This window comes from Ambystoma mexicanum, chromosome 11, assembly GCF_040938575.1.
Source record: "Ambystoma mexicanum isolate Mex_15411 chromosome 11, UKY_AmexF1_1, whole genome shotgun sequence".
NCBI classification, from domain to species: Eukaryota; Metazoa; Chordata; class Amphibia; order Caudata; family Ambystomatidae; genus Ambystoma; species Ambystoma mexicanum.
The window spans coordinates 819,000,916-819,019,029 of NC_090934.1; the positions used below are offsets into that span (position 1 = coordinate 819,000,916).

At 45.1% G+C, this 18,114-nt stretch overlaps 1 protein-coding gene across 1 annotated transcript in view; it reads right to left on the bottom strand.

Moving 5' to 3' along the window:
• PIK3C2A (phosphatidylinositol-4-phosphate 3-kinase catalytic subunit type 2 alpha) overlaps window positions 1-18,114 on the bottom strand; it is a 2,027,647-nt gene that overhangs the window by 1,300,836 nt on the left and 708,697 nt on the right. Inside the window, exons 11-12 of the mRNA XM_069623772.1 lie at window positions 7,963-8,176; window positions 7,749-7,871 (exon numbers count right to left, since the gene is read on the bottom strand). Coding sequence (XP_069479873.1) covers window positions 7,749-7,871; window positions 7,963-8,176 — 337 coding nt within the window. The remainder of the gene's footprint in view (window positions 1-7,748; window positions 7,872-7,962; window positions 8,177-18,114) is intronic.

Below are 18,114 nucleotides of genomic sequence, written 5' to 3' on the forward strand. Positions count from 1 at the left end.
CCCTTCCCACCGGCGTCCTCCATAGGGTAACATTAGGTGTAAAGTACTTGTTCCCAACTCCCTCTGGCCTGGCCTCTGGTGGTCGAACCTGGGCTAAGGATCCTTTCTTAGGTCTCTCCTCATGAATAGGATAGAGTAGAGAACTTACCTGATTTTGGAAAAAAACGTACCTACCTTTTAAAAACTTCAATAAGCACAACCACCAGTCCCACTGCATCATTTTGCATCATAAACGCACATGACGTTATATGCTGGAACCTGTGACTTTTGGGCACAAGGTCCCATATCACCTTTGGGCTGGACGTATTATGAGTGAGGGGAGCTGTTCTTGTGTTAGTGCTGGCTATTTCCTCTTTGCATCTCACTACTCACCTCTATTGCACTGGTAACTGATTCATATGCAATTCTATCATCTAAGGTGAATGTGTACATAAGGTACATTTAGTTCCAATTGACAAAACTACCTGTGATTTTGTATGCTTAGTGTGTACCTTAGAGTGTAGGTCTAATAAATAACTATGTTCAAATACTTGCTGTCAAATTGAATTAAGTGTTGCTCTGTGTGGACTTGTTGTAGCCGTAGGCACTATTCTCACTTTTCCTGAGGCTAAGCTTTGACAAATTGCTCACCTACCTTGATTGGGTTGTTACTAACCTCTCAGTGTCTTCCCTGTTTACGATAGCCACCAAAATCTTCGCCAGAGGCAGATTTTGGAAATAAATCTCAAAACTGCACAACCACAATCACTCCTATGCCAATACCTCACTAGGTTCCAAAATTCTCATTCCCCTTATATATATATTTCATTTTTTGGGCTGGTCTCTTAGTCCACCACCCCCAACCTCCTGTGACTTCACCCAAACAACGAACACTTTGCATATCATGTTGAACTCTTTTAACCGCTTTGCCTTCCCAGGATTGGGCCTCTATACCTGGCCAATCCTTACTTCTTTCTCCCCGCTTGGGACATGTATGTGCACCAAACAGTGTCCAGAAGTGACCTAACCCTTGCCCTACCCCCAACCCCCAACACAGCTTCACCGCCAAGCATCAACCATGGGCAAAGTTCCATTCCATGCTCCCTCATCTCTGTATGGAGAGGGTAGAACCACCTGCCGTTCTTGTCCCTGGTAGTCTAGGGGTTTTATGCATTCGCAGGTACAGGGATCCCCTCCTTTTGGTGGCTCTGCGCTGCTCCCGGGTGACTGCATATTGACACGACTTTCCTCCCTCTCTGCCACGTTGCCTCAGTGTTTCTGGAGTACCCTTATCGATGGCACTCCAGCCCCCAGCGGTGTCGCGCTCTCTCTCTGCCTAGCTGTGTGCCGCTAGGGCGAGGCACATGCAGGGCAAAGGTCTTTCTTTGCGGTCTACTTCGAGGTCAAGTATCAATGGTACTCTCCTTCTCCCCACAGCATGAGGCCTTTTCAGCTGGTCCTTTTCCCTGGGCTGGTAGTCCGTAGAAGGAAAAAGGCACTTGCTCGTACTTGTGGTCTGAGGTAAAGTTGGAGACAACGATCTACAAAATACACATAGGAACCAGGAAAAGGAACAACAGTAGGAGTTTTCTGTTTCGACTCTGCTCTTAACCTGAATGCAGACTTCAGGTTCTTCTCCATGTTCCCACTGCCACCAGAAGAGAGGTTTCCCCCCCCCCCCTCTTGACAAGGCCAGACTACAGACCTTGTCACACACTTCTTAACATTTTACAATGTTCATGTCTAATGATCACAAACCGCCCTGGATCCACAAGTTTGTGTAATGATTACCTATATGTGTATATGTCTCCCTGAATAGATACACCTCACTCAATTAGAGTACAGAAAGGGGTAAACCCACCTCTCAATTATAGAATCACATCTCTGACACATTGAGTATTAGTGACTCTCACTAGATTTCTAACACTGAGTTCCACATGATGTTATCCAATGTGACAGTAAGACACTTTTTATTTTAAGCATGACCTGCATTACTCACAACATAATATTGTTCATTTCATGGTGATATGTATTCTGATGGAACCTCTGTTCGCACTACTTGAGTCTGGGAATTGTTGACCTGCCCATCAGAATTGGTTAGTTACATTTTTACTTCTGCATCCATACACCGCTACGAACATGTATCAGGAGTCCTCGATAATAAATAAATGAATCCACTAATTTGGACATAACTCTTCTTTGTAGAACATTAGCAAACGTATACTCTACTATTGAAGAAGCGGTGCCAAAATATTTAAGCTTGGGTCTGATAGCCATACCAAAATCACTAACTCCACTCAAAGATGGATGCTTAGTTGCACTTCAGGTTTCCCCATTTCAATAAGTGCAGGAGAGCGTTCGTTGTATCTCCAGCGTCCTATCCGTCTCCTTACCAACTGACGCGCTTTGAAGTACACGCAGTAGGGGCTTGGTAAGCCCACCAGAACAAGAGGGGTGTGCGCCGTTCTCAGAGCGTCCTGCACCATGTCCTTGGCAACGGACACCTCTGGCTGCAATCGCTGTACGAACACTAGAGATTCAACAAAAATACAGGTAAGACTCACACAGACTTTAACGGTCCTGGGAATACCAGGTTCTTGGTTGATTGTATTCTGAAATCGGCAATCTTGTTTGCCTTTCTTTTAGCCCCAAGTGCATAGGACGTGCCCATTGTCGACTTCGGACGACGGAGCACCTTATCTCCCACCTCTATACGCCGGTCTGACACCAGGTGTTGATTAATCGCAACCCTGTGGTGAGTCTAACACTTCTACTTTACTATTTACAATATGCTTAGAAGCATTCAGAAGATTGAATCTTCAGAACTAGTAGTAATGTCATGCTGTTTTACAACACATGTACACAGGTCTACATGGAGAACGTAGTGTTCAAACACCCCTTCAGGGTGAAGATACATGAGAAGCCAATAGACTAGGATTGGAGATCTGAATATCATACCACGTGAAATCCACAACACCGGATGTGTGGTGATTCTTTTACTTCATTAGCCCTAGGTCACACACAGCAATCATTCTGACTAACAATATCGGCACTTCAGATATTAATGTAGGCTCCCCTCTCCATTATTTCCAGGGTCTGGAGATCCAAGAATGGCCAACCACTTTTTTCAACACAAAGATTTTTCCCCACCAAAAGAATTATCACAGGATAGATTCAAGGTATATTTACCTTTCTGGCCTTTTTACTGCATTCTGTTTACGGCAAGAAGCATTAGTTGAAGCCACGTAGTGACATAGGTAGTCATGTTAACCCTGACATCTCTAGAGTGAAAGGTAATGGCATATACTTGTAGAAGCATCCCATCTGATTATGAAGTGGTTATTCATTATGAATATCCCCATAAAGTAATAGTGGGAGGATCCTAAATATGATTCATAGCGGTTTCTAGTGTGGCTATTATACATTGATCGTATAGTTCATGATTGTGGTGTATGCGTTATTGAGAAGTGAGGCATACTCACCGTGTTTTTATGTGTATTATCTGTCCACAGTTCATTTCTGGCTCAAGAAGAAGAGAGTGTAATCTCCAGACGCGTCAGCCACTTGTTTTGGACTTCTATGCACAGCTTGATTGATGATATTTTTCATGGATTAAATCTTTGTGTTTCTGAACTAAAACAACGATTAGTCTGTTTTCCTTGAATTGATGTTTCATAATATAAATTGATACTTCTAGAATTGAATACTTAACCACCTGTCGATGGGATTTGATAGTGTGCAGGGGACGGGAGGGTTCCCATCTTGGATCCTCTTTTCTCCTTTCAAACAGGAATGAGGCCCATACCTTCCTTTCCGTTTTTTTAAGTCCGTTAGCAGACTTGTTGGGTATTCTGCTTTTGTTTATTTTTATTTCCATTTCACTGAGAATTTTAGAGCGTGTTCAAAATCAGCCTTCTATAGCATCTCTTAACAGGCTAGGCTCTAGGTTTAAGGCTGGGTGCCCAGAAACACCCAGGTAAGACGTTTTCTTGGTATTATTAACATTCCTTTGATTACCTCCTCAACTTATACCCGTTAGTGTCTTCTCTACAGCAGCTCCTGGATCCCATGTAATTTCAACTCGAGAGACAGGTGTCTGTCAAGTGCCTTTGGGGAACTGATCCACCGCATCATTACCCAGCCGGAGGGCCATTTCCTTCAGGGTTTGAGAGAGTAGCTTCAGAGGCCCATGAGGAATCTCCTTTCAGTCTTGCAACTCCTGGAATATTGACAGACATGTGCGGGGGATATTTTTCTACTGTTATTTTAACTTTCTTGGATACACTTTTGCTTCACAGTACCTATTAAAGTACCATACAGAGCGAAGTGGTCAAAAGTGGTGTTGGCGGTGTCAAGATCCTGTGTTTTGCTGTGCTGCAGACTTCTTGCTGCAGTTTCTTTAAGCAGTGTAGCCAGAATACCCAGCCTTCCCAACATCCCAACTGCTTATAAGGACTCCCCCCTCACCCCCATTGTGCGTTATAATGTTGGCCTAAGCACTTACACATTGAACCACACCATTGCGGTTTCTGAAAACGCCATCTTGGCTGCTTTGCTCTCATTTCCGAGTTTTCATTCTGAATGCGGTGAGAACTCACAAAGTCAAATCTTCGGAATCTTAGCTAAAACATGCCCCTGCACAGGTATGTTGAAACTGCTGAACGCATTGTTTGTCTTTTAACTTAGAGCCTTGAAGTACTGGCACCAATGTAGCTAATCTGTAAATTAGGTGCCATCCTGTCTTCCTTGATTCTTTCGCCCTTTCCGCAGCTAATTGTGAATGTGCATCCAGACAATTAAAGTGAAGCACAATTCACAGCATATGTTGTTCTAAAGGATCGAGCTACTGAGTAGAAATACAGACTGACCTTTTAGTCTAGCAATAATGTAGATAAAGAAGCGCGAGGAATGTTACCTTGTGTTCGGAACACAATATACTCCTACACCCTGCTCCGCTCTGCCTACCAGACAGTAAATTGTCTGCAAGATGTCAAGCGCTCTAGCACATGTTACAATGGTAAAATGCCCAAGTCTGTAGGTCTATTGGTCACGAGCCATTATCACGTGATGAGTTAACCCAAATACATCATGTTATTTCAAATGTGTATAAAAAACATCCACTCGCCCATCTTTAATCTCACCAGTTTCTATGCCAGTATACATGTCTTGCAAAACCTGAGACCACTCGAGTGCGAATAAACAGTTGTTTATATATTTGTTCCTCGTGACTTGTGTGTCTTCATTTATTTGCAGTAGCCCCATATTTCTGAACTAACAGAATGGTGCCCGGAACGTGGGCTCTTCCTATCAGGACCCATCGCTAGGCGAGGACAGAGTTGACAGATTGAGATCAGTGAGTATCAGGGGCCCCTGCAACTTGAGTTGCAATTCCTCAGCAGACTGCTGCTTATGATCTCCAAACGCCACGCTTCGCCCAGAGATCATGACGGCAAGATACACGGAGTAGAGGCTTTTGGCGACGATTAGGATACCTTGATGGGGATTCCCTCTTTAGATTAGAATCAGGTGAGTGTTTCAAACCGACAGTGCTGCCGGGTGTTGTTCTGATTGTAAAATATTTATATGCATACAAATATTGGCCTGCTGGAACATGCCAGGTTTTAGTAAGTGGTCATCCTGTTGAGCAACACTTTGTTGTAGGGGAAGACAACTGAATGATTAGGAACATAGTCAGCCACCACCAGGGTCGCCGGCATATGATATGTTCATAGAATATAGTATAGGAGCAATAATATTCAATAGTATTTGGCATCGTCAAACCAGACATGAACCAGAACTTCAGTGGCCGAAACTAGGGAGTTTTGAGATAGCGAGAATTGGGCATTTAGAAACTGTATTGTTGCAAAAGAAAGCGTGGCCGGCTGCATTTGACGTCGTTAGGGATTTAGCGAAAGGAAGCCAACCAATGTCTCAGAAGCAGAGAGAAACATGCACGTAAACACATTACACAGGCTGGTAAAGCCTTAGCACATGACCAGCAAAAAGAAGAAGAGGCCATGAGAAAGATGGATAGGGGGTTCCAGTTAGAGGTACAGAAAATATACCCATCAAAGGATATGCATGCATCCGATGAATTGGTAAATAAATGATTAAATCAAAGGAGAACGTCTCCTACTGCACCGGCTCCATATGTACCGCCACAAGCACCACAAGCATTGCCTGTACCAGTTACACAGTCTGATAGTTTTCCTTCTCCCCCTTGTGCACACGACTTGCTCTTACTTTCATTACAGACTACTTCTAGCACTCCACTATTGACACATGACGATACCACTACCGATCTGAGAATTATAACACGTAGTACAATACCGCCTGCACAGAAAAGGGAATTAAGGGATTGGGCAGAAAAATATATAGAAGGGGGCGATGAAGCAGCGACTTTGCAATCTCTATCAGACCATGTGGGCAGTCCTGAACAAAAGATACTGATAGAACAAATGGGTTTATACCTAGCCAAGGTTTGGGGTGACCCAAATGATTCAACTGTATCACAGGAATTGCAGGATTGAAATTGTCTCGTACTAGAGATACCGAACTGAAAGTACGCGATCATGTGTCGCAGTTGTTTTGTAAAACATGAATTCGATCGTTTGCAGCAAATAGCATTAGACGAAGGTATACGATTACCATCGTATGTGCAGAAAAGATTTTTGCCGCCTCCACCAAAGACAGTAAGTGGAGAAACGTGCATATGTACAACAGACACACTTAGATGGATCTCAGATGCCTCCATTTCACCTATCGAAGTTCATGACACGTTTAGCCAATATTCTCTGCCTATGCAGAGAAAGGTATTACAAGTTATGGTAGAATATTTACAAAACGAAATGTTACCTCCAGTGTGACTGGCACGCAAGTACCCGAGGTTGGACAAGCATTATTGTAAGGGCTGTGGGGCACTCAGCACATACTGGGATGTATGGTGGGCTTCCTCGAAGACGCAGATGTTTTGGAGCGAGGCCTTGTCCCGGGTTAGATATCTGGGTGGGTGACCAGCCCCTCTGCGCCACTTCTGGTCCTCTTTGGGTTAGAGGAGGAAGAAGGCAGATATAGGGGTGGGAGGCTGGGGGTTAGTCAAATGATTTCAGAGTCTTCTGTTGGCAGTTGTGGAGAGGATCTGAAAGAAGCCGGCATACTGAGCAAGTAGGAATTGACCTCAGGGGCTAAGCACATATGAGATGGAGAAACTTACCGAAATAGTCAACGAAAGGGTCACCAAAGTGCAGCAAGAGTGGCTCCCATTCACCACGAAATATATGTCAGGGAAGATCTGGGGCCTGAGGGCGAGAGGGCCGGGGGAAGCACAGCACCCTGTGATGAAGATGATATGGGAGATGCTTGCAGCTCGTAAGCTAATGTTTAGCAATATTCCCTGTACATGGTATGTAAAGGTACTAAGCAACCTGTGTGTCGGGAGATATGGTGGGTCGAGCCAGTTAGTGCATTGGAAGTGGTTTGATCAGAGATGCAGTATTTGTACATAATTTTTCATCTTCCACTGTTCAAGTATGATGTTTGTTGACTGTTATTTGAAATGAAAACGAATACATTTAAATTTGGAAAAAAAAGACTTGGACAGTCAGAGTGCATGTTGAACTCATCTTGCCTTTCATTTATCTTTTTTTACATAACTTTTTACTACTTCCTCATCTTTTCCTCCTGGATCTCTCAGTTGCAATGTATTTTGTGCTGTACGCTAAAAGAAATTACAAATACACATACTTCCAAAAATTGATATGATCACTTACAGTTCATCCCATTTAATGAGATAAAAGAAACTCTTGTATGTTCCAACCTTCTTGGATTGTATTGGTTTAAAGAGGTCTTTTCCATTGTGGATCAGCGAGCACATTAAGTAGTATTTTTCAAAGCTGGTAAAGGAGAAAAACAACATAATTAAGATGTGTCAGAGATAAATGAACTGCACCATCTACTTAACTACTTTAAGTGTTCCATACGTACGTGGATATCCAGCTAGTAGGAATACCATGGGCAGCAAATATTGTAAACTGGAGATGCTCTGTTGTTGTTTGTGCATCTTTAGTGGTTCTACTGCTCTCCTGCTCGTGGGATATTGTGCTGCTATTACTGCCTGAACTGCAGTAAAGCAGAATGAGTTCTGAGACTGCTGCAGTTAACAGATTGAGACTCTCTTGAACTGGACTTTCAGATTGCGCTGTAATGAAAAAAACATGTGTAATTTTTTTTAGCATAAGAAAAATAAATTACTCATCTCGCAGAAATATTCTTTGAGGGTTTAGTCCTTCCCCGCAGAGATTTCTCTACTCCATTATTATTATATACAGTGCCAGCTGTCTTCAGATATTTTCATTGCCACCAGCGGGTGCAGTTCCGCACGGCGCACCACGCTGCACATGATTTTGGGGCCAGTATATACAGAGTTAATATGCCCATGACCACAGTTCTGCCCTTTTCCATAGCACTCAGTAGTTAAGGGTTCACAGAACAGATGAGGTTCACCAGCTCTGCCAAGAGGTCCAGGTTGGGAGGATGCGGAATCTGTGGGAGAATGGAGTATTCCTTCAGAAAACATTTCCCAGAGGCAAGGTATGTGCTCTTCTAAGGGATGCCTCCCTCCCAAAGATTACATATCTTTGACACCCACAGCAGTCCATACATCTTGATGGCAGAGGTGGCAGCCAGGCTCCCCAACCCCCTCAGGCACATCTTTCCCAGCCCGATCACAGCATTCTGGGAGGCAGAGGATGATCCATCTTGATGGGGTCTGTTAAGCTGCAGCCCTCCGGCATGAACATAACCCACAAAGAACTAATTTTTCCTGACGTCTCTTGCCCAAGAGACATAGTAGAGGGTCTGCACTAGGTTCGGCCGATAGAAGCCCTCCTCCGTCTTCCAAGGGTGAGGCCAAAGAAAGAACATAGGAAGATGGATCCTCAGAGAGATGAAAATCTGACGTGACCTTCAGCAGGAAGGACGTGTCACTCGCAAAGTCACCTTCTTCTTGGCAAACACCAAGAATCTAGACTCAGTAGACAATGACTGGACTCAAACACTTCCCAGAAGTGATAGAAACCAGAAAATGTTACAGGTGAGCATTCTTAATGAACATGATTGCAGAGGCTCAAACACAGGCCCCATTGGGAAAGTCAAAACTAAAATCAACACCACCAAGAAACGGGCATGCAGGAAAGTAGTTGCGCAAAGCCCTGCCAAAAATCCCTAGCTGTGGGATTGTAAAGAGCCATCCTTGTTCAGGTGTTCTCCCAAAGATAGGAATGGCAGCCAACTACCCCTTCACAGTGCCAATCTTCACGCCCATTTGGACCAAGAAAAGCAGGTATGGTCTACACCTCTTTCCAAACACCAAGCCGAAAACCTAGGCCACCTGCAGGTGTAAATGGATTTGGTGGCCAGATGGGAAATTACACTCAATGAGGTTGTAAAGGTAGATTTGCTAAATCAGCACATAGGGGAAGGATTTTAGGAGCCCATCCCATTTATAATAAACAGGGAAAACGCTGAAAGGTTAGCCAAAACCCAATCAAGGTAGCTAGATGAGCAGTCCAGGCTTAGTCTCAGGAAAAGTGTGAGTGGCTTAGGAGCACCATGGCCCTCATTCCGAGTTAGGACAACACCATGGAGTAAATAGCTCCATGGTTGGCAACCATGGAGCTATTTACTCCATGGAATACCGGCATGGTGAATGGAGTAATTTCCGGTCCATTCCAAGGTTGGATGGACCGGTAATTCCCCATTCACCATAGCCCTTCCCCATCCCCATTTCTGCCCCCATAGGGCTCAATGGGAATGGGGAAGGAGGTAATTACGGCACCGTAAATTCCGGTGCCGTAATTTACTCCAAGGTCACTTTGCGGGTCCCGTAATTTACTCCTGCTAAAAGCAGGAGGTAAAGAGGGACCCGCAAAGGGAACTCGGAATACGGAGGTAAGGGATTACCGCCATCGGTGCCCTTACAGGCGCCGGTAATCCCTTACCTCCAACCTCGGAATGACCCCCAATGAGTCCACACAAAACACCAGCAATAAATAAAGTTAGTAAGTATATGAACATATTATTTATAAGTCCTTTCTTTACACACTAAACATAATATTCACAGGTAAGTATTGTACTCAAAAACCATATATCACATACATATATACATTCATCTTTAGATACATTACATAGCAGTAGTAAAAAGGTGAGTAATTAAATACAAGCTAAACTGTTGGATTCGATGGAAAAATCACAACCCAGTTCCCCCTGTCTTATAAAGTCCAGCTCTAAGATGTCTGAGATGGTTTCTCCAGGGATGCATTTCAGAAATGATACTGTGGAATGGGGTGGTGATTGAAAAGTTATTTAAGGTAATGTACATATTTACTTCAAGAGACGCAAGTACCTCACTCTATCCTGCTTAAAAGCCAAGTCTTAGGACAGGATCCTTGATCCAGGGGACAATGGCTCTACACTCAATTTAACAGGGAGTAAAAGGGGGGGGGGCAGAAACGGTTCTTTCCCCCCTTACTCTGATATTTCCTGGTGACATTGCAGTTCTTACGGAATTTGCAGGAGCTCTGATCTTCTGTCCTTGGTTCAGGGGAGAGGAGCCCAGTGGGCTTGGATGCAAAGGTCACTTTTTGTGTCAGGAGCTGGTCCTGGTTCTCACCACAAATTGCAGGCAGCGTCTTGAAGATGACCCCCCCACCCCCCCAACCAAACAAAGAAAAGACCTCGGTGGTGCAAACACTTCAAGACACTTCACAGGGTTGCAGAAGGATGGTTCCAGTGTAAGTCACCATGGTCAGGTTGGCGACAGGCACAGAAGCTGCCCCAGCGCAGCTTCCCTTGTCGTGAAAAAAGCTGGAATTACAAGGAAAGGTGATTTATGGCATAAACTGAAGATCCTGCAAGTTCAAAGGCTGCTGCGCGCTAGACAAAAGGCAGATGACCAGTCCATCAGATTGAACGCTTCAGACGGGTTCAAAGGCATAGATCCATGCGCAGTGGTTGAGACCAGTTGTTCCCACCGGTCCAATGGTCAAAGCACCAACAAGGGTCTTCTGAGATCAGGCAGAGAAGCAGAGCTTCACCGGGCCTATCCCTGGCTGCAATGCTGGTCAGCTGCAGGGGTCGACCTCAGGTTGTCACCAGCTGCTCTTTTTCGTGAAAGTCTTGGTTCCAACAATGATCTGTCATATATCTCCTTCAATCCATGATTCAGGCTGGGTGCAAGCCCAAGCCCACCAAAGGTGAGGATCTCCAATATTCAAAACAGCCTAGGGTTTTCCAATCCTGAACAACTAATTGTCATCACGCAGCAGCTTTCACTGGGAAATCAGTTACCATGCAAGGCATTTCCTTACCTGAGAAGGCAGAAAGAAGGCCAAAAGGACAAGATGGTCAAAGAACCAGCGCAAATCTTGTGGCATAGCCATTTTAGGGCGCTAGCCACCTTTAGCAGCCATTTGCGGTAAATGCAAAAGCAAATGAGAAAAATAATAAAAAACACAGTCAAAGTAATCAAAAAGCCTTCAGGAAAAAAAGTTAGGAGGTGTGACGAATCGCAGGATGTCGTCACTTCTCCCCAGAGGGGAGCGCTTCCTTGTGAGGCTAGGGAGGCGAGCCCACTATGCAATATTCCTCCCAAGGGTGGCAGTAAGTGGGACCTCACAGGGAGAAACTTCCCTCTTGGGGACAAGGACTCCTGTTCCATCAAGGAACTCCCTAACCCCCTTTTCTATTTGCCCCTCATACCATCAGGACTTCAGAAAAATCATCCTGAACCAGTTACTGTTTGCTATTGTGACATCAATCACAAACCTGAAGTCAAAAACACAGAGAAGAAGAGTAAAGAAGGCATAGAGATGGTCAAATGGTTAACCATACTTGGAAAAGGAAGATCGTACAATCAATGGAGAGTGCTTGTTAGAAAGTAAGAAAGGACTACAGTTCTACACAGGGGAGGATCCAGGAAACTAAAGTTAAAAGGGAAGCAGCATTAGTATGCAAATAACATGAAGCCGATAGTTTTGAAGGCGCAAGAGGGATGAAGCTACTGAAACTCCGGAGATCCTCAGTCTTGAGGATACGGAGAGCCAAGGGCAAAAGGAAGCGTGGAGAGGGGGAGCGGTTGTGCCGCCCATGCCTGGGTTTGGAAGAAGCGGTGGAGTGACCTAGAAAAGGTGGACTGTGCAGTCCTTGAACAACGCCAAGATCACTGCAGTATTTGCTCCACGGAGCCACGAGAACGAACCAGAAAAAGAAGGAGTGAACGCTGGAGCAGTACATGCTACAGGAGGGATACCAACCCTACAGGAATACTCAGTGATGCCAGAACGTAGTGAAGATGATAACAGGAGCAGCGGATACCTCGGAAGGGGAAAGGGATATAGATATCCCTCTTCCTACTCATCCCAGTGAATGAGTCAAGCCAATTGAAAAGCACTTAAGGATGCATCTTTCTCATCCTAGTGAGGGTATAAAATTTAAAGCAAGTGCAGAACCCTTAAGGACCCAATCTGCTCATCCCAGTGAACAGACAAGAGCCAAGTAAAGTGAATGGAGAAAGAACCTTCTGAATACGAAATATAGAGGATCACAGCATTCAAACTTAAGCAGAGAAATTAGACACTGCAAGTTGTCATGAATGTGAAGGGTCAAAACCCTAATTTGATAAACAGTGACTTTTGTCCAGGAAGGAAAGGGGATACCCCAGAGGTGGAAGAGCCCCCCTTTCAAATTGAAAGAACTGATTCAGGAAGTCACTAAGAACTATTTAAGAATAGCTTACTGAAGCTGGGAAGGCTTGTCCAGGAGAAGAGAGTCATTCTCCTGGACTTTTTGGTTGTTTAGACTAGTGGTAGGGTTATGTGACGAATCCAGGGATGTCGTCAGTTCTTCCCGAGGGGGAGCCCCTTTCCATGAGGCCTGGGTGGTGCAGGACACTACCCGATAGTCCTCTTGGGGGTGGTACTCAGTGGGAGAAACTCATAGGGAGAGATTCCCATTCTCGTGACAAGGGAGAAGGTATCGGGAGACTGTAGTATGGCAACCCTCCACACACACCCTAAACACCTTCCTATTCGATAGAACCCAACTTCATATCCCATACTTTTATGCATGTCTGCAAGTCCAAAAACATAGTAACTACTGAGACGAGGAAGAGCATGGACTACCCTAGGGAGACCTACTTATTAAGTACTGGGACAAGTAGGAGGTGCGGAATAAGGAAGAGTAATGATGAGAACTTGAATGAACAATCTAGTCTTCAATGCCCGCTTGCGCTAAAAAACTATTTGGTGGGGGAGCAGGTGGTGGGGGGCATGGCTAGGCAGCAAGCCTAGCCATGTCCCCCTGGCTGTTAGATAAATCTAATTGCCCTTGCTCCCAAGATCCCAGGGAGGTTTGTTCCTCTTATCTCTGGATGCCCATATGGCTTTTGATAGTATGTCCTGGGGATATTTGGGGCTAGTTCTGAGAGGGTTTGGCTTTGGTTCTAGATTCTCGAAACCGTTTCTCTCAAAATTTCCAATTTCCATCAACTAGGATAAAGATGAACGCACAATGGACTCCTCTGATTACCCTGGGCAAAGGCACGAGGCAGGATTGCCCCCTGTCCCCTTTTAGTGTTCGCCTTGGCGATGGAACCCCCTAGGTCAACAAATTCGACTCCACCCTGAGATACTAGGCTTTCAATATGCGGGACAATGCCATAAAATAGCCCAATATACAGATGATTTGTTGTGCTTCTTAAATGATGCCAGTAGATCTATCCCGCCGCTGCTGAACCTTCTGTCTCGCTTTGCAAAAATATTGGGTTTCCAGGCACAGATTCCTATTCCTTGGTCCGCCATAGAGATCCCCTATCTGGGAATAAAATTGACCCCTGTTAGGGAAAGTTTGTATGCAGTACCCTCTGGGACCACTACACACAACTCTGACCACAGGTATAGGAAACTCAACCTTTGGTATAAGCTTGTACTACACAGTTTTGGTAGCGTGTTGAGCAGCAAGGCTTATCTCAAGAAGGGTCAATGTGAGCTGTAGTGGAGTAACACAGAGATTTACAGTTGCAGGTATTCAAATAAACTCTTACACTCAAGGTTTCTTGCATAAACAATTATTAATTTATTTATCAGTCAGTTAGAATAAGTCTTCTTCAGAAGGGAGCAATATAATAGTAACATATTCAAGACTGTACACTCTTAATTTCTAAATCAGTAAATACCCTTTTGGGATGGCACACAGACGCAGCCTACACCCACAGGTGACTTCAATAACTAGGGTGCTGGGGACATTAATATCTTACTGTTGGCATTTAGAATACGTTTAGAAGTTGGTAAAAGGCAAAGGTTATTAGAACAACAAGAGACCACAAATATTCTTAAGCAGACAAATACTTTTGGATTCTCCAAGAAGAGTCATACAATTCAATAGGCTAAGCCAAAGTCAATGGGCAAAAGTCTTGTATAGGATGAAGCACTTCTGGTAAGTAAATGGAAAAGTCTTTGCACAAGTTCTTAGGGGTCTTTGATGAAAAGAAGAATCAAATGTAGGGCCACAAGCTGATTAGGCTTGTGAGTTGTAGAAGTTGCAAGCACTCTACAGTAAGATATGAGTTCTCTCAGACTTTTTTACAGTACCATAGAAATGAAGAAAAAGATGCAGCTGATGACCTCTGTTCCTGTGCAGCTCTGCAGATCTCGCTGTTCCTGGTCCTCAGTCATGGGGACAAGAGGGAGGACGTCGGGGGACTCCTGCACTTCACTGCGACGGTCAAAACTCGCAACCGGCAAACTTCACTTTCAGTGGCTGGTCCGTGTTTCAGCTCCTCGCGTCTACCGCAAAGAGCAACACTGCGGTTCCTAGCTGTCGAGATGGACTTTCCTTGCTTCTGGGGTCCTGCACTCTGTTGAGGGGGCTCAGGCTCAGTCAGTCGTGCTTCTTGGGAGTACGGAGGACCTTCCAAAAGCTCTAGGCCAGCTTAAAAGCAATGCACACAATCTGGTGTTCCTCTCCCTGGCTATACGGTTTCCAGCCGCAACTCTGTGGAAATTCAAACAGCTCCGAGATGGATGTCCAGGTGGCTTACTTTGGAGTTGATTGGTCCCACCAACTCAAGGGGAGAAGTCATCCTTGCAGGGGCTTTTCGGTCAGTGCAAACTTGGTGTTTCGGTACTGCAGCAGTGCTTCACGGGGCAAACGAAAAGGTCCAGGAGTTGCAGCAGGCGTCCTCTTCAAGTTCTTCGGTTCCTTCGTCCAGTGGTCGAGTATGCATTCCAAGGCAAAAGACTCGCCTTTTATTCAGTTCACTCCCATTCATTCCAGCTCAGCTGTCAGTCACAGAGCAGGGTGACTGTCCTTGCCGGACAGTCAGCTGGCCAATCACCACAGAGTGCATTTGGGTCTCCTAGGAGACCAAGCACAGGGCGTTTCGGGCACCTCCCTCACTTCCTGCCTACCCCAGACACTCTGGAGCCAGAGGCGGGCTTCACTTGTGATTCCGCCAAAGGCAAAATTAACAAAGAGACCAAACCTGGTTTGGCGCACAGAGCAAATCTCAAGAAGGACCCTTCCACAAAGAAATGGTGAAAAAAAAGACTGCGGGTGCTTTATTGTAGCTGCGTAGGCAGCCCGCGGTAAAGGCACACCATGTTAGTTCAAACGAAACCACCACTGCCACCAGCCATTCAGTGCGAAAAAGGGCAACATACACATTTTTACATGAGAAACTAGACAAAGGGGATACTAGGTAACCCCTCCAGCACTCTATTGTAAGATAGGGTGTGGTGGGTCTAGTTACAATGTTAAGTAAAGTCAATTTCACTCTACTGCTCTTGGAAACAGTAGTTTATCCAAGAGAAGGTATTTAAACCTTTGGGAAATCTGAAAGACTTCCCTGTGCCACTGCACTGAAAGTGCTGTGTGACACAATGTAAAAGATGATGCCTATGGAGTTTGTCAGACTCCACAACCAAAAGAAACGGTGTATAAAATCACATTAAAATACATGAGAGAGTGGGGAAAAAGGGTCACACTCTCTCCAGGTTAAAAAAATCAAGTCCTCAAAGTCGAGCAAAGTTGCTGGGGGTCTCTAAGGTGGAGGGAATTAGCACATTTCTGATAATTATCCCTAACAACCCCGACGTACTCGGGTCTCTTTAAGGCCAACATACCTGCCCTATTGAAGGAGGCCAAAAATTGGCTTTCATGTTGTGATTCTCTACAGATCTCTTGGCTGGGCCGGATTAGCGCGGTTAAGATGACATTGCTTCCGAGGCTCTTATATGTTTTTCAATCTTTACCAGTGCGGATCCCAAAGGGGACCTCATCGATATGCAAAAGGCGCTGGGCCGTTTTGTTTGGAAAGGGAGAAAGCCCAGAATTACCAATAAACTCCTTACTAGAGGAAAGGCATCAGGCAGCTTGGGGCTCCCCTCAATCCAGCGTTATTACAGTGCCGGACAGGTCGCTTCCATGCAGACCTGGGCTAACTCTCCAGAACCCCCTAAACGGCAGGAAATCGAACAGGCAGTGGCCCCATTGCCGTTAGCCCATCTCCCGTTTATCCCTAGAGAAGCCCGAAGACACCGGTGCGCTCTTTTGCCTACCACATTGATAACGCTCCAAAATTGGGATAAGGCATGTGCGCAAAAAGGTAGCAAATCCGGCCTGGGTCCTCTTTTCCCCCCGTCACCCAAAACCCGGCATTCACGCCAGGCCTGGATGCTGGCTTCTTCCAGAGTTGGGATTCAGTTGAACCTCTGAGGCTAAGAGATTTGTACATAAACCGAGAGCCACTGACGTTTATGGAATGCAAAGAAAAGTTTAACGTGCTGGAATCGGAACGTTTTCGGTACATTCAACTTCGCCACTGGATAACCAATGGGGATACCCGCCGAGCGGTGGCCAGGGATCCGATCAGGATAGAACTTAATATTTTAGAAGGCAAGCAGGCTCATAAAATCTCAACCTGTTATAGACTTTTAGAGAATGTCCCTCCCGGGGAGAAACTTCCGTACATGATAGCGTGGGAGAGGAATCCTGGTACAGGATCTGGCACAGAGCTCAAAAGAGCTCCCGATGCACAATTGTGAAGGAGAGAGCTATTAAGCTGTGTTACCGGTGGTTTTTACCCCCAAGCAGGCTGCATGCAATGAACCCCGACTATCCAGACACCTGCTGGCATGCCTGTGGAGAGAGAGGTGATCTGGCACACATTTGGTGGCATTGTTCATTCAGTCGTTCTGGCTGGAGGTGCGATCCAAAATGAAGGTCGTCACTGGAGTCTTGCTTACTATGGGCCCCTGGGTTTTGGTGCTGGGGAATGTCCCAGTAGACGGGTCCTTCCCGATGTCGGGCTTTAGAGCAACCCTACTCTCCCAGCTACTCACAGCAGCATGAATCACGAGGGCCAGTTTCTGGAAGTCAGTGGAGGGACTACATATAGCATACTGGTGGGTAAAGGTGTGGGAGCTATTGGGCCTGGAAAAGCTCACAGCTATGTTAGAGGGGAAGATGTCAAAGTTTATGTGCACTTGGGGACCATTTCTGGAGTTTGTACTGGATAGAGAGCAGATGTTTTTTCACCCCTTGTAACTGAAACACTTCATGAAACCTTGATGTTGGCACTGTAGCTCCTCTATAGAACCCTGACGCTGGCATTGTGAACTAGATATTTTATTTTATTTATTTACTTATTTTTTTTCTTATTTTTTTCCACTTCTTATCTCTCTTTCTTGTTCTCTTTTCCCTCTCTCTTCTTTCTTCAGGCTATGTTTATTCTTTCTTCTGCCCTCTCTTTGCTCATAGCGCTTGTAGCTGATCGCTTCTACTATACCGGCCCACGTTGGAGTTAAAGAGGAGGATGATATGCTTAATGAATTGCGTCAACTAAATGTGATTAGGGGAGGGAAATTAACGGTTGATATTTACACTGCGAGTCCTTATGCAAGGCTTCGTCTGTTGATTCACATGGTTGCCTCGTATATCCATCTCCGATTAATCTTACGGACAAGGTCCGGTTGTTTAATGAATTATGACTATCAAATGCAAAGGGAGGAGGGGGATTGATGCTTGATGAATTGTATTATGAGCCTCTATGAAATGTTCTGTTATTTGTTGATTATTATA